Raw genomic sequence first — 15,338 nt, 5'->3', positions numbered from 1 at the left:
TTTCTTTGGCAGTCGCTCTTGAGCTGAAGCTTTGATCTCTAGATACTGAAGGACTCATTTTGTGCTAAGGAATGGGCTTTATTAACACACTAAGTCCACAAAAGTTCAAAAAGTGAGAAGGACAAAAAAAATGCTACGACAACACACACACCTGTCTCTCATCACTTAGGAAGCAGCTGAGCTGGTGATGGAGCCCACCTCTGACTGTGTATCTGACAGGTTTTTGTTCCCAACATCACGCACTCAGCATCTCCTGTGAGGTCATTACAGATGCAAATCCCAGTCGCAGCGGTGTTTTATGATACCTCTTCTTGTTTTCCGGGCCCCGGCAAAGTGTCCCGAGGAATTGCAAATCAAGACAAGAAAACGAGAGAAGGGTGGACAGGTAGGCCCGCTCTCCTGTCAGCGATGTCCCTCGTCTCCCTTCCCTCCCCCTCCTCCTCTTCCCGATCACAGCCCTGCCATTTGTGCTCCCATCAGTCATTTTCATGGCCCCATCTCTCTCTTCCCTTCTCTTTTTCTCCATGTTAGATGAGGACACCGTACTCCACCTTCGACTAGCATCTTTCTTCAGGGAGTAAGCTGCTTTTGGGGATTTCTGTGTGAACTGGGTCAAAGATCATCCCCCTTTTTCCTGTATGGATGTCTGGGAATGACATGTTTAGGAAAATACAGAACACTAACAATAGGTGAGGGCAGCCGAAACCACTGTTATCTGTATCACATAGAAGAATAAATAGTGATGGTTTAGCCTCCAAAAATAGTAGGATTTTTTATAATACAACTTCAGACTTCACAATTTACACCCAACGCGTTGTTAAGTTTAACAAGCCTCAGAGTACATCAGATTTGGAGGTCAGGGTCAAGAAATAAAGATGCAAACGAAGCTGATCAGACAGTCAGCACACAGAGACATCACAGAAACAGTGAGCAGATTTGCCTTTCGCATGGTTCAGAGTAAAAAAAAACTAATTTCAAACGCAGATAAGGCTGTCTGATCAGTCCTGCAGCATGACAACAACCACAAACAAACAGCCAGAGTCATTCAGAACCTTCTTCAACGATAAGGACTCCTGCAAGTCAGGCTGACGACAACCTTGAAAACTGGTGCAAACTGAACACAAGCGAGGATGCCCTGCACCCTGACGATGCTTGTTCAGTTTTCAAGGCTTTGTTCCCTTTTATTTTCCCAGTGTCGATGTCAGGTGCATACAAAAGTCAGGAAACCTGATTCTCACACATTCACGCACAGTGTCCATGGACCACTGCTTGGCTGCTAAGTCTTTAAGCAGATAATTGTTTGTTTACTTCTGTTTTAGGAAAAACGTGGGAAAAAAAGATTTTTTGGAGGGCATCCTTTGGTTCATGTCCATGTGATGAATGAACATGTTTCGAAGGTGAAGAGGTTTATATTCTGAGGCACTTGTTTCCTGTAAGAGGGCTACTTCTGAGCTTATTTTAGATAAGGGTACAGGATGGCGTCTTTGTTGAAAATGGACACTTAAAAGACAGTGTGAACAAAGGACAGGATTTTGATGAAAAGTCCAGAGTACACCACAAAAAATCCAAAACTGGGCAACATGGTGCAAAGAAGACCTAAAAAAAAACTATGTAGATATAAACTATGAAGAAAAGAAGTGGAAAGAAACAGCAAGAAAAGCAGATCCTCTGCTAAAAACCGAGGAGAGGACGATAAATACAGGAAGTAATAAAACCAATGAGGGCAGGGCAGGTGATCACAACAGAGGGAATAAGACAGGAATGAAGCCACACAAGGAGAAACTATCAATGTATATAAAAAAAAAAAACACAATTAAGCCATCATTTTCAACATGAAACAATAAATAAAACAAACCAAGGATCAACACTGAGGAGCAGAATAGAGATTTCTCACAGGTCAGTTAGACTCCAAGTAGGCTAAAAAGCCTGACACTGACACCCAGTCATCTCTCTCAGTCAGCCAGAACATTGTGCCAGCAGCAGTTGGTTTCACTTTAACATCAAGTTGCTATAGCAACCAGGGCTGACTGAGTTCCAGAGAAGTTTATTCGACATTGTTACACCACTTTGTCAGATCTGTGACCAAACACATCGGCTGGTATCACTCATGCTCCAGGTGCTCTTCATGGAAGCATTACTGCTATGATCAATTCAATACAGTTAGCTAAAAGATAACCAAATTAGCCAGACTTGACCTATGACCCCATTCCGAGCCATGCTTTTTTTCCCCAAGTCACTGCATGCTGAAAACATAGAAGCAGTGTTTGAATTTTCAGCTCTGAAATATTCAGGTTCCTGGAAATAAATATAGTAAAACACGTTGGTGCGTGTTTATTCGCTGTCTCCGTTAATAAACACAATGCAAATGGCATTTCTCACGCGAAGAGATGATTGACTGCACAGAAATTCCTATAAACGAGCCAAAGGCTGAAATACTGCGCTCGTACAGCACTCTGGAATTAGCGACCTATCGACCAAAATGAAAAAATTGCTAGGTGAGGTCTGACTTCAGCTGCAATCACGTGATCCTCTGAGGCCCTCCATCAGGAGGAGGACAGAACAGGCGTGATGGGACAATAGGAGGGCAAAACAACCACCCCACCCCGCTCCACCGGCTCCCCCGAAAGTCACTGCCTAATTCCAACACTGCATACAAGCCATAGACTCTGGTTGCTTAAATGTATCAGATGAAGCTGTCAAGGATGCTGGGAAAACAAAAACACTTTGCAGCATTTGGTGAAACCTCTTTTGGCCAGACAAGGCCTATGCTGTGAATGCAAGGTTGTCATAGACAGGAAGATGTTAAATGTATTTAAATTTCTTCAGCTTTACCTTATGGTCAAACTTTTAGGTTTATAGGTGAATTGTCCTCACATTACTCATTAAATGTGTACACTTCAAGTACATTTCAACTTCAAGTCATCAGGGTTAGGGTTAGTCTCCATGCCGTTTACATTGTATCCACCTTATTCACCTTTTTGTGCCAAATGTGTGTTTCTGCTGCCAGAATTCTGCACTGAACATTCTGAGGTTTCAAAAAAGAGTAATAGAGTGAACTCTGACGTGTCTGTGAACCCATAGGCAGGCCTGCACTGCAGCTCTACATGCACAGGCTTGTACCTGTAGGGTAGGTAAGTCAGGCAGGCAGGGAGAGGGAAGCCTGAGAAGTTGTTGAACACCACATACTTTCAGAAACAACAACCACAACAACAAGGAATCAAGCCTATCTGTTTTTTTTTGGCAACACATGCTGTAAGTATGAGCTCTAAATTAGCTTCCAAGACTTTGGACAAACTAGCTGTTTGGCATTGAGCTGTTTGTTACTGTTGAATATTCTGAATGTTTTACTTCCCCTCCGGTCTGCCTTGTTCTCTGGTTAATGACTGAATTTCTCTGATCTTGCCTAGCCAGAATGCATGGTACTAAAATAAAAACGGGAATGTGTTTTTGAGGATGGCTCTATCTCTCTCTCCCCCCCCCCCCCCCCCCCCCCCCCTCTCTCTCGTCTGTGAGTTTGTGAGCGAGTGTTTCTGATGGGGGCTTGTGTGATCTGTGCAGATTTTTATTGGAAGTTTCTCCCTCTGTGTCTCTCAGTGTGCCTGCAGCTCTCTTTCTTTTCCCTTCCAACTATAACATGAAAAAGGTCCAAAAATGCGTGAGAATTCTTTGAGTCGAATGTATTCTGTGCTCCATATGATGCAATCCAAAAAGAAGAGTGCCTGTAACAGGATATAGCCTTTTCTTCTTAAGCCTTGTCCCTTTACTTCTGAACACTTGAAAGTGCAGTTCAAAACAGCGCTGTCAGAGCTGTCGGAAGCGCTCAGCGGTTTACAGCATCATTAGACCAACTTCTGAGTGTTTTGTCTTACTGTGAGCGAGATGTTTGGAGGTACTTGATTAAAGACAGTGAGCTGAAGCTGAGCTAAAAGGGGTTCATATTTTGTTTCCTTTTCATCTGTAGTAAAAACATTGTTCTCAGCAGGGATGTGCAAAATTCAGAATTTCTGAATTGAATTTGAATTACAGGAAGAGAAATTGAATTCATATATCACATATCAGTGAGAATGTGATAGTTGTAACCTACATATATACAAGTACAGGCACTAACATTAAGCATGCATTTCCTAAATGTTGAATAATTTGCAATATCTTCATTTCAAAGTATTTAAATGAAACAATGTTTGGGTAACTGCAGTTATCATTTATTAAAGTAGGCTACTTAACAGCATCTAATGGTTGACAGCTCCTCAAATGTTTTGTCACTGAGGTGGCATCGCTCTAATCTGATCAGTGCCAGCAAGTTCTTATGTGATACTACAATTACATCTGTCCTGCACAGACTCTTGGATTCTCTGCCTCTCTGTAATGCTGTGCTCATACTCCTGCCTCCAAGGCTACTTTGCTTTCACATGATAGACCAAGATTCATTATTTGAACAAGCAAATGAGAAACAGTGTGATCAGATAGTGTTTCAAAGAGAGTAGAGGTATAAGGTAATACATTACATGTTTCAAGTGTCATTCATTCACAGTTCCCAATGCAAACACATGCCATGGTCATCAAAATACAAGGCAGATTACTAATCTGTAGATTTACCTGGAGGTGCTGTTTGAAGTTTGAGGAAGCCTTTAAGGAACCGCAGACTGGAGCAGTGCAGTTTCTGCAGATCTCTCTGTGCTTTCCATGTGTTGTGGGAATCATCTCACCGAAATGACCGAGCACAGACGTCCTGTTAGGTGTGTTATCATGTTGCCTGTTGCTGTGATCACAAAAATCAAAAGTACAAACCAGCTCTGACCCTCAGTAGCTTATTTCATGAGAGTGCACTCCAAACAAAATGGCCTAAATGTTTGGAAGGCCATTTTGAAGACTTGGATACAGCAAGGTATTCTGGGAAATGAAGTGCTGTCCTTTCATTTTCCACAATTTGAAAGTTATTACAGTTTTAACTATCTGTTTCATAGAGTATAGTTTAAAAATAGGTCTATTTACTATGTACATAAATTCCATACAATAATATCTGTATGAAATCCATGCTGTAATCATATATAATATAAACTGTAAAGCTTCATTGTTAAATATGCCTTAATTATGTATGATGAATTTATTTGAATTTCATGGAATTCCCATTCTACTTCCTGCAATTTAAATTTGAATTCTGCTTCTTGTTTGCAATCTTAACTCAAATTTAAAAACTGAAATGGAATTTAGGGGTCATTCTCAATTCAGGTTTGAGTTTTGTGCAACCCTGCCTAACATGTGTAGCACCTTATCACTCTAGCGGGGACAATGACTTTACTGGATTGGTTGGTGTGGTAGCTAATCAGCAGTGACAGCTTTGACAGAATGTTTGTGTTGCCACTGTATGTAGTCAGGAATGCATCTATTTAGAGTCAACAACTGGAAAAGACTGTCCACCTTCCTATAAGCAGTGTGTAGTTCCCTGGGAGAGCAGTGCTTTTAGAGAAAAGGAAGCCTTTGTGCACATGTTCTTGGTGCACACCTGCCATTTTTGTTGCGGGACCTGCTGCACATGTGCCTGAAACAAAACCGGCATGGCTCTTTTGTGAAAGAAGACAGGATATCTGTGTAAATCTGTGTAGTTTAACAGCCACTCCATTCTCATTAATAAACACCGAGTAACTGCAGTGTTCTACTACCATTAGTGGCAACCACTAGTTGTGACTGTAACTCTGTAATTTGTAGTCAGGTAAATTATTTAAGGTTGAGTCGGTATCTTTGTCTTTTTAAGCCACCCTGTCACACATAAGTTCCCACTGACTAAACCTCAAAATCAGATGAAAAATTAATGGGATTCTGTTCACCTGCAGAGTAACTGGAAAGTTGCTGCTTTGAAGTGACACGAGTCTCTAGCAGCTGTCTGTTGCTCTCAGTCAGTTGGGCAGCTGTCAAAGCAGAAAAAGAACTGTGTGACGCTCGCTCAGCGGTGCCGGCTGCTGGACTGTGCTGCCTGGAGCAGTCCTGCTTCAGGTATTGATGCCTGGCTGACAAGAGTCAGGCTGCTGCCACTGACGGCTTAATGACAAGGAGGGGAAAAAAATGCAGTCCAGTGCCGATATCAGCAAGTTATAATGGCTGAGGCTACTGTCACATTTTAAACCACCTTGTTAACCTGATTCTTCACAGATGTGAATGTCTTGATGGTTTTCAGTCATGGTGCATGACCACATCCAAAATTGCAGTTCACGCAGTGCTTTGAGTGACAGCGTGCCATATCACACCCCCGACAAGCATCCTGCATGATCTTTGTCAGATCTTATCAGGCAGACTGATGCTGCCAACATGGCAACAATCAGGAACCCAAAACAGCACTTCAGAAATCCACAGATGACGTAACAGATTCATCTATACCAGACCTGGGCAAAGTAGGGCCCCCGGGCCAGACCCGGCCCACTTGCATCTTCAATGTGGCACGCGGACCATGCACACAAATATTTGTTTAATATTTGAGTGCATGGTCCGCAGTGCTGCAGCTGGCGTATTTCATTGTCATCTGCTCTTAAATAGCACACTTCTTGCCCAACTTTCAGAACTTCAGTTTAAGTTTCTAATGGGTTTCTTCTGTAAAAATATCTTCACATTATCTGTGCTGCTGTGCGGGAGTGTGTTTTAACATACAACCAGCACACACTCAGAGTAGACATGGACACACACAGCGAGGACAGAGGAGAAAGCAGTAAATGACAGCAAAAGACTTGTGTAACCAGAGTAATGTAACAAGAGCATATTCATAAAATGGTAGATACTGTGCCAGTGGTCTCCAATTTATATTGCTGTATTATTTATGAAAAGAAAATGTGGCCCTTTGCTTTCTTATGGAAGTCTATCTGGCCCTTGCAAAAAAAATAATTGCCCACCCCTGGTCTATACCATCAATGATCCAGACCGGAAATAGCATCCTGTCCTCCCCAGGATAAGATTTATTTTATTAATCCCCATGGGGAAATTTAGTTGTAGTAGCAGCATGTCAAAGAACAATAAATACTATATACACAATATAAACACTTATATACACATACACGCACATGGTAGCAGAATATATGCACACACATAAAAGCAGATCAAAGAGAAGATAAAAACACAGTTAATGTAACTGAGAATTTGAAATGCACCTGTGATGATGCTTTAGTCCAAGTTTGTGAGCTCTGACAGTCACAGATGAGTTTTAGATTCTGGTGGCAGACAGCAGGAATGACTTCCTCCTTCCAGCAGGAGTCTGTTGCTAAAGCTGCTTCTCAGTTGGTCCACGGTGTTGTGGAGAGGGTGGGAGGGACTGTCCATTAAATATAACATAAACCAAATAACAGCAAGTGAAAACAAAACAACTTGTGGTGTGAGGGGACATGAACCTTGGACTCCTGAGCAAAGGTCCACCACACAGCCTGTACTCTATTGATCTTCCTGTATCGGCCCCATGATCAGATGACGTTGGGCAATATGATAATATGTTAATTATCTGGGAAGATTCTTGACTTTATCCTTGTAGCTTGAATGTAGCCTAAGCACTAATCGACATCACTTGTGAGCCCAGGTGCATGATTTAACACGTGTGACACTTTGTCATGACAGCACAACAACATTTTTATCACCCCCTGTGTTTTACGCATCTTGTAGGGGAGCTGGAGAACCTCATTTATATGTCACCAATTTAGCTATGAAAGTCCCCGAGGAAAGTCTGCAGATATGCAGACTTGATAAATCCACATCAGAGCCTTTATGCGCTCAACAATTTGACAGCGCCCTGAGCCCTCACCCACACAGTTTGTGCTGCGTTCGAGGGAGACGCAGAGGACAGAGCAAATGAGGAAGTTTAAATTGCTTCTAGTAAGAATACATTACTAATAATCTTTCTCCAGTACAAGGGGAAATATGATTTTTATATTTTCTGTTATGGTAAAAAAATATTGAACTTCATTATCCTACTGTTGACTTTTTAATATTTCTCAAGACACTGAAAATAGTCTGTAAATGAAGAAACTGGCCCTTCACAATTCTTCATAGTCAGCCAGTTTGAGTTTGAGTACTGTTATTTGGAAGACATTCTGTTCACCTGACGGGCCGGAACAGTGTCACTGAACCCAGTGAACAGCCACACATTGACAATATGAATATCAAAGAATGCGAAGCTCTCTTTTCTGGAGCTCCTCGTTCCAAAGACTGCTCGGCTTCAGCTGCTGATTTGGCTCCTTGTGGGAGTACATAAGTCAAAATAGTTGTCATAACTTATAGACGAAAATTACACACTTCTCTACACAACCAACTGCGCTGCAGATATTTGACTTCTACGCATTAAGTCTGCAGAGTTCTTCAGTTATTTGCTCTACTTTTCACCATGTTCACCTCCTTTTATAACATCCACTGCTCATCCTATTCTTGTGTAAATTCTCTGCTGCCACAACACCCCAGTTTCCCAGCAGGGATCATGTCACTTTTATCTAATTTAGGATTTTAGAACAAGTAAACTAATGACAGGAGGACGCTGCTAGTCTTGCATAAATAGAGAATTTAGTATCAGTGCAGACAAGTTGCAATTAAACTTACAGAAACGATATTTCCAGTAAGTGCTAATGAACTTAATCCCCACAGCGTTCAAGCGATTCCCGTAGAATATTAATCTTATTAAAACATCACCTTCAGGGGCTTCTTTGACAAATGTTTAATTAGAACCTTTTGTGCAATTATGGAAAGGAAAGTGCATTGACTCATGTAGTAAAATGTGAGCTATTCAACTCAGGGAGTCCCTCACAATATGAGTACCGAAACTAGAGCTGAGAGGAACATCAAAGGGTTGTGTTGGCTACTGTACAAAAATAACAGAGTTACACCCTGCTAGTAGACCACAGGTCGGAGAAAAACAATATACACAAAGCATTTGTGTCATTTTTTTTTAACCTTTACCTCTACCCTTAGAAAAACAGTACCTCTTACACTGCTAAGCACCTACCTTGCAGCAAGATCATTAGCAAACTTGACCATAGTACATTTTTACTCAGATAAAGTATTTTGAATTTTGAATGTGGACTTGTGTGTCATGTAAAATTATGTCAGTATTTTTTTTTATAAATATGCTTCAATCTACACCAATCATTAAGCCAGTATGTAAAACAAATAATTAAAACAAAAAATTTTTTTTTTTTTTAGTAAACAGACATACAGTCTAGACATTGTTAATGTGTTAAATGGCTTCTAGTTAGAAAAGGCTGATTTTTAATGGAATATATGCAAAGGCATACAGAGGCCCTTTTCACTCCTGCGTTCTAATGGTACATTGTGTTAGCTAATCATGTTGAAAAAGCTAATGGATGATTAGAAAACTCCTGTGAAATTATGTTAGCACAGCTGAACTGTTATGCTGATCAGAGAAGCTATAGAACTGGCCTGGTGACCCCAAACTTTTCAACGGTAGTTTATGTAAATCCAGACACCAATATTTTTAACGTCTTGATGATCTTGATCTTTTGAGCTTAGCTTGTACCAAACTGTCAATCTGCATGGCATTAATAAAATGCTAAACAAAAACAGCTCAAATGTTTCTTGTCTTCTGTCTTTTCTCATGCAGCTGCGGTTGGGAAGGAGCTCCGATCCGGTGGATAACATTGACCGATCTGATATCTGGTATTTAATTAGGAGCCAATATCAGCTAAGATGTGAGTCACTGTTGTTTAATTTCATCATCTTCTAGACTTGGGAATCTGACAAAAAGAAATAATGTGGCTATCATTTTTTTTCATAAATTCACATATGAATGATTCATATCAGTTTAATTTAAAAGATAAGACACGATTAATTAGTTAATATGAAGATAAGGTTTTGGAATTTTAATTTTTTTAATTATTACCCTCGCAATTAGCAAATGATCACCGACAAAGACGCACCATAGTTGTTGTGTATTAATGTATTTTTACTTTTTGCTCCGCAGGGCTCCAGTATACGACGTCGTGGCCTGGGGAGAGTCGTTCGACCATCTTTTGGAGTGTAAAAGTAAGCTCAGTCAGGGACTCACTCCTCTCACTCTCCTGTCAATATGCTCCTCTTCTTTTACTTCCTCTCTGGCACTTGGCTTCAGTTTCCCCCTCAGGCTTCTTTAGAAGAATCGAGGATATATCCTTCCCTCAAGTTCATCAAACCCATTTAGAGATATATTTAAGGGAGGAAGACACTGGCGGAGATAGGAGCTGTAATCTGAGCTGCCTGTGCAGATATGGCAATTCCAACTCGCTCTTATTCATTTATACAGCCGGGGCCCACTCGTGGCTGTCACCTGACCATATGCCTATAGCCTCCATTTGAAAATGACAGAAAGAGGGCAGATAAGTTCTTCCTCTCTGTCTTTCCTGTCTCATTACTGCACCGAAATGAATCCAACTGATCTGTAATATTTTACCTTGTTATCGCGTATACGTGAAGATTAACTGCCTGCGGACAGATAAATTCTCCCCTGCGTCACAGTTGTCCCATTTACCAAAGAAATGCAATGACAAATAGGTAGCAAAAATAAATAGCTGTGTATGTGTTCTGCTTTTAAAGAGTTGACTCAGTTATGATTGAAGGCTTGGATACGCGGTGATTTGTAGATGAGGAACAAGCAGCCTCTGGATGTATTTTGTTAGCTGTCAATTACTGTCAGAGCACCGGCTGTGATTTATGTAAAGCAATTTGTGTGAATAACACCGGTGCTCGCAGTTAGCTGTTTGTTTGTGCTCCCAGAAGACGTGCTAAGTATTTAACACAGCACCCAAAACAAAAAGGTAATAAAAGGGTGCGAGGTGCAGATGTAGATGTGAGAGCAATTATACGACGCTGCGTCAGGATGCAGGATTCTGGGTTTGAAGGTTAAAAAAAAAGGCCTCCAGACATCTTCAACAATACCTGGCAGTTTACTGTGCCGTCTCTTTGTTCACGACTTCTTTGAGCTCACGAGCGCTCTTACTAGGAAAGGGGAATGTGAGTGAAAGATAACAGGCTTGCTTAACCTTTAGTGAGGGCTTGTTGCTTTCATGATACCCTTTAAAAATGCTAAAAAGGTTGAAAGTGTGCATCCCAGTGGCCTCAAAAGTAGATTTCTGTTGCAACTCATAACAGCACATTACAATAAAGAGGCACCTTGTGAAATGCTAGAAGATGATGACGGACAGGAAGGAACATCAGAAAGGATTTATGCAGCTTATTTCTAAGGATGTCCCGATCAGGTTTTTTTCTTTTTGCCCTCGAGTCCAAGTCATTTGTAGTAGAGTATCTGCAGATACCGAGTCCTGATCTGATACGTTTAGGGTTCTCTAAAAAGGAAAATGGCAGATCACTCATTGCGATGATTTGTGCTATCTTGGCCTTCCTGTCCTGCGCCTTCGTGCTGTCACAGGGCATTTTTTTCTCCTCTCTTCAAACCTATTACCTGTTACTGCTCGCGTTTCTTTATGCATAAGCAAAACTCTGTGTGTGTGTCTCAAGAGGAGCACTCGCCCCACTACCTACCCATTTCCACAAAAGCACAATACTTCAAACTGCTCAGAACGCATTGCCGCAGACTATAAATACTTCATCCATCCCCAAACTTCTCACACCCAAAGCAACAATCATACCCCTAGACAACGCGCCAGAGAGTCATTGATAGCCTTAATACATATATATCTGAGTACTGATTGGGAGGTAACGTCCGATTCTAAAACCATGTAATAGGGCCCGATTTCCGATCATGTGATCGGATTTGGGATTTGGACATGCCTACTTATTTCAGTAGCTGTATGTGAGGTCAGACATCAGTGGATGATTACAAAGTCTGTTTAAACCTGCAGTTCCCAACATGGCCTCTAGGGGCAGAATCCAAACAAAAGTAAGTCAATTCCTAAAGACTCATGTTAAGATGGCTAATTTCATGGTGGGGTGGTTGTATTTTTATATAACTCACTCATTTTAATTATATTAACATCCGCCTCAGCTCTACTCCAATGATGCTGCCAACATGGCCAAAACTCTCATATAAAGCTAAAACTGTAACTGTAGAGTTTGATAATGAAAATAAACATTCATTCTGGCATTGAAAGAAAAAAGAAAGAAAAGAATAAAATGTTGGCATTGGGACATTTGTATTGGAAAAAGTTATACTACTTTACTTTATGAAAAAGTGGATATAAATGCTCCACTGTGTGTGGAAATTATGATGATTGTGAGAACATGTCTCAACCTGTGCTCTTTATGAATCAAACTTTAATTGTATGTAGACTAAAGACACAGTACAAACTGTCCAGGGTTTGAAATTAAACTGTCCTGGTTTTCAAGGTGTTTGTTCTCCTTCTGTGCAGCAGGCCAGCTGGTGTTTGAGGACTTCTTGAGGACAGAATACAGCGAGGAGAACCTTCTGTTCTGGCTGGCCTGCGAGGACTACAAAAAACTCACCCGCATGAGAGAAATGATGACTGCTGCCAAAAGGATTTACGCTGAGTTTGTGCAAGTTGATGCGCCAAGACAGGTACAGCTTCTGTAAAGTGAGACGTAAATGAAGTCAGACTTGTGTAGCTTCAAATCAGCCTCAGCCTGCCTACCTCCTTACTGTCTCTGTCAATCCTGCACGCATTTACTTTAAAAACATTCCCCTTTTCCGTGTTGCTTTTCCTTTTACTATTTCTAGATTCTGAACACAGTGAAGTTCAATAATCTGAACAGAAAGAACTCATGAGTGAAATAAGAGCTGCTGTTTTCTCAATATAGATAAACATCGACTGTGTGACGAGAGAAGAAATCAGCAAAAACATCTCCAGACCAGAACCAAGTTGCTTCGACAGGGCTCAGAGACTGATCTACAGTCTGATGGAGAATGACTGTTATCCGCGATTTCTGAAATCAGAAATCTACCAGGCTCTCCTGGAACAGACGGAACAGCAATGAAAGCAACATGAAGAAGAAAAAGTTTGTCCAGTGCCACTCTGAATGATTGATTCTGCACTTCAGAAGACTCGGTTTCAACAAAACACCCTGCCTGTCAAAAGAAAGGAGACACAGCGCCTGCTGGTGTGGAGACTGACGGGACCTAAAAGCCTGACATGATCTAAATAATGTATTCAGTTCTTTTTGAAGTCGGTTTTTGTTTGGATTGCTTTGTATTGCAGTGATTCTGAAAAAGGTTTTAGACAAGAATCAATCAGGATAAGATGTTACATATATATTATGATGTGTGCCTTTAAATAGGTAATGCACACATTTGAAGCTACTGTATGGGACATTTGCTTGTATATTATACATATAAACTTCCATCACTAAATGATTTCATAGCAGCAGGTTAATGAACCCTGATACAGTACTGATGCAAGTATAGTTATAGAGGTGGGCAGCCAGTAGCTGTACTGTAAAGCCTCGCCAAAAAGAAGTAAAAATAAAATAGAATAACATTTAAAAAAAAAAAATTACGACAAGAGAAAAGAAAAAAAACAAGAAAAATAAAATTAAAAAAAGTTAAAAATAAAATACAATATAATAAAAGAAAAAATAAAATAAATATAATGTAAAAAGAAAAAAAAAGACAAATTTAATTTACAATTAAAAATCTAGGAAAGTTTCTGAATCTATACATAAAATAATTTTTTATACTTTTTAGTATAGTAAAGCAATTGATAGTGAAGACAAATAATGCATAACGATTTTTTTTTTAATTTTACAATTCTAGGACAATAATCAGGACGGACTCCTATCAGGAAAAATCACATACAAAAGTATAATGCAAAAAATTAGCTACCACGTCTCTGCGCTCTAACACGTGATGAAGATGTGGACTGCTTCAAATCCAGAGGCAAATAAACCTGTAATAACTCCTCCTGCCAGAAGAGGGAGACAGAAGTTACACACTGTACCTTTAAATGATTCAAAATATGATTCATATAGTTTTGTAATAGTACATTTTTATAACAGTGCGCTCCCTTTTACAGCCATTAAAACTTTTCAAACATGGCTTGTGAATATTGTGTAATTTGTCTGTTTTTGTTCATTGTCGGGATCCATCATGTGATTTTCTGCAATAAAATGATCAGCTTTTAGTCAAAATTTCCACACTGTACTGTGTTGCCCATTCAACAACAGAAAATAAGAAGTTGGAACTAATTATGACGCTTCTGGGTTTAAATCTGTCTCTGCAGCTAGGGTGCAGAATTAGGACTGCTATAAAGCAAAGTTTTTTAGAAAGTCTGACCACATTAAAGCAGGAGAATCATATTTTTAGACATAAAACTCTTAATTTTTAAGATAATCTAAAGAGCCACTAAAACCCATCAGGTGTTTCTGCTGAAATGCTGTGTTTGGTTTTAAGCAGACATGGTGGTGAGCATGAACTCCATTTTGGTCTCATCTGTCCACAAGTGTTGAGGTTTATTCAGATGCAGTTTTGTGAACCTCAGTCGAGCTTTTTAGACAGAACAGTCTTTCTCCTCTCGGCCCTTCAAACAAACTGTACTTGTTCAGTCTTCTCCTAATTGTGCTGTCAATGGCATTAACATTTAACATGCTCTGTGAGCATGCTACTAAGATCTAGCTCTTAGTTTTTCAGTAGTTTTCTGACCTTGGAGTGAATTTGCATCCACATCCTACAGGATTTCCATTTGTGAATAATCTTTCTCACTGTCAAACATTGAACTCCAAATTGTTTGGAAATAGTTTTATAACCTGTGTGTGCAACACTTGCTGCTCTAAAGCCCATTGTTAATGCCCTTCCCTATTGGTGTTGTCTTAACACACACCTAACGCATCAATAATCGATGATTAGCAGCAGATTTTTTTTTTGCTTCATTTTTGATAAATACATAAATGCACAGTAACAACATTTATGTTGTTTGTCTGAAGCTGTATTTGTCTAACAAGCCCCACTTTAATCAGACTTTTTGTTGCTGTAATTGATTCAGTAGGTCATGTTTCGGCTTTGATGATACATAATTGGTCCTTATTGGGTTTTTATACATAAAAAAAACTCTTCTTCACACACTGAGAAGGCAACAAAATCCACTCATATGTTCTTGATTCCATTTAGGACAAAAAAAGATCGAGACAGCTTCCACTGCTTACAGTAAGCGAGGAACTGAGTTTAGCACTGCAGAGGAGAGAAACCAAAGTAACCATAAATGGAAAGCCGATGAATTCCACGTGTCATGAAAGGCTTAAAGCTGAAGTATTGAGATGAAACTTGGAGCAGTTCAAAGGGAAAGAAAAGCATATGCTAAGGTGCTCTTTAAGGTTATTGATTCAGCTGTGAACGCCTCTCCTAATCGCAGCACCTCAGACTGCCAGGGAAGAACTGAGGACATTTAACAATAGAGGTTAAGACTCCAGGCCCTGTTTTT

At 40.1% G+C, this 15,338-nt stretch overlaps 1 protein-coding gene across 1 annotated transcript; it reads left to right on the top strand.

The window, feature by feature from the left end:
• The first annotated feature begins 3,135 nt into the window (after positions 1–3,135).
• Positions 3,136–14,270, top strand: LOC114434281 (regulator of G-protein signaling 21-like). The gene is made up of 5 exons (XM_028403368.1): positions 3,136–3,252; positions 9,581–9,668; positions 9,941–10,002; positions 12,321–12,487; positions 12,727–14,270. Coding segments are annotated over exons 2-5 (408 nt in total). The 5' UTR covers positions 3,136–3,252; positions 9,581–9,666; the 3' UTR covers positions 12,904–14,270.
• The last annotated feature ends 1,068 nt before the right edge of the window (positions 14,271–15,338 follow it).

Source organism: Parambassis ranga, chromosome 4, assembly GCF_900634625.1.
Source record: "Parambassis ranga chromosome 4, fParRan2.1, whole genome shotgun sequence".
Classification (NCBI taxonomy): Eukaryota; Metazoa; Chordata; class Actinopteri; family Ambassidae; genus Parambassis; species Parambassis ranga.
This window is presented reverse-complemented; position numbering and strand designations above follow the sequence as displayed.

Excerpts from the sequence above, each read along its gene's own strand:
- LOC114434281 (XM_028403368.1), top strand. Across the intron at positions 10,003-12,320 it reads CCATCTTTTGGAGTGTAAAA|CAGGCCAGCTGGTGTTTGAG; the intron begins GTAAGCTCAGTC and ends CCTTCTGTGCAG. Across the intron at positions 12,488-12,726 it reads AAGTTGATGCGCCAAGACAG|ATAAACATCGACTGTGTGAC; the intron begins GTACAGCTTCTG and ends TTCTCAATATAG.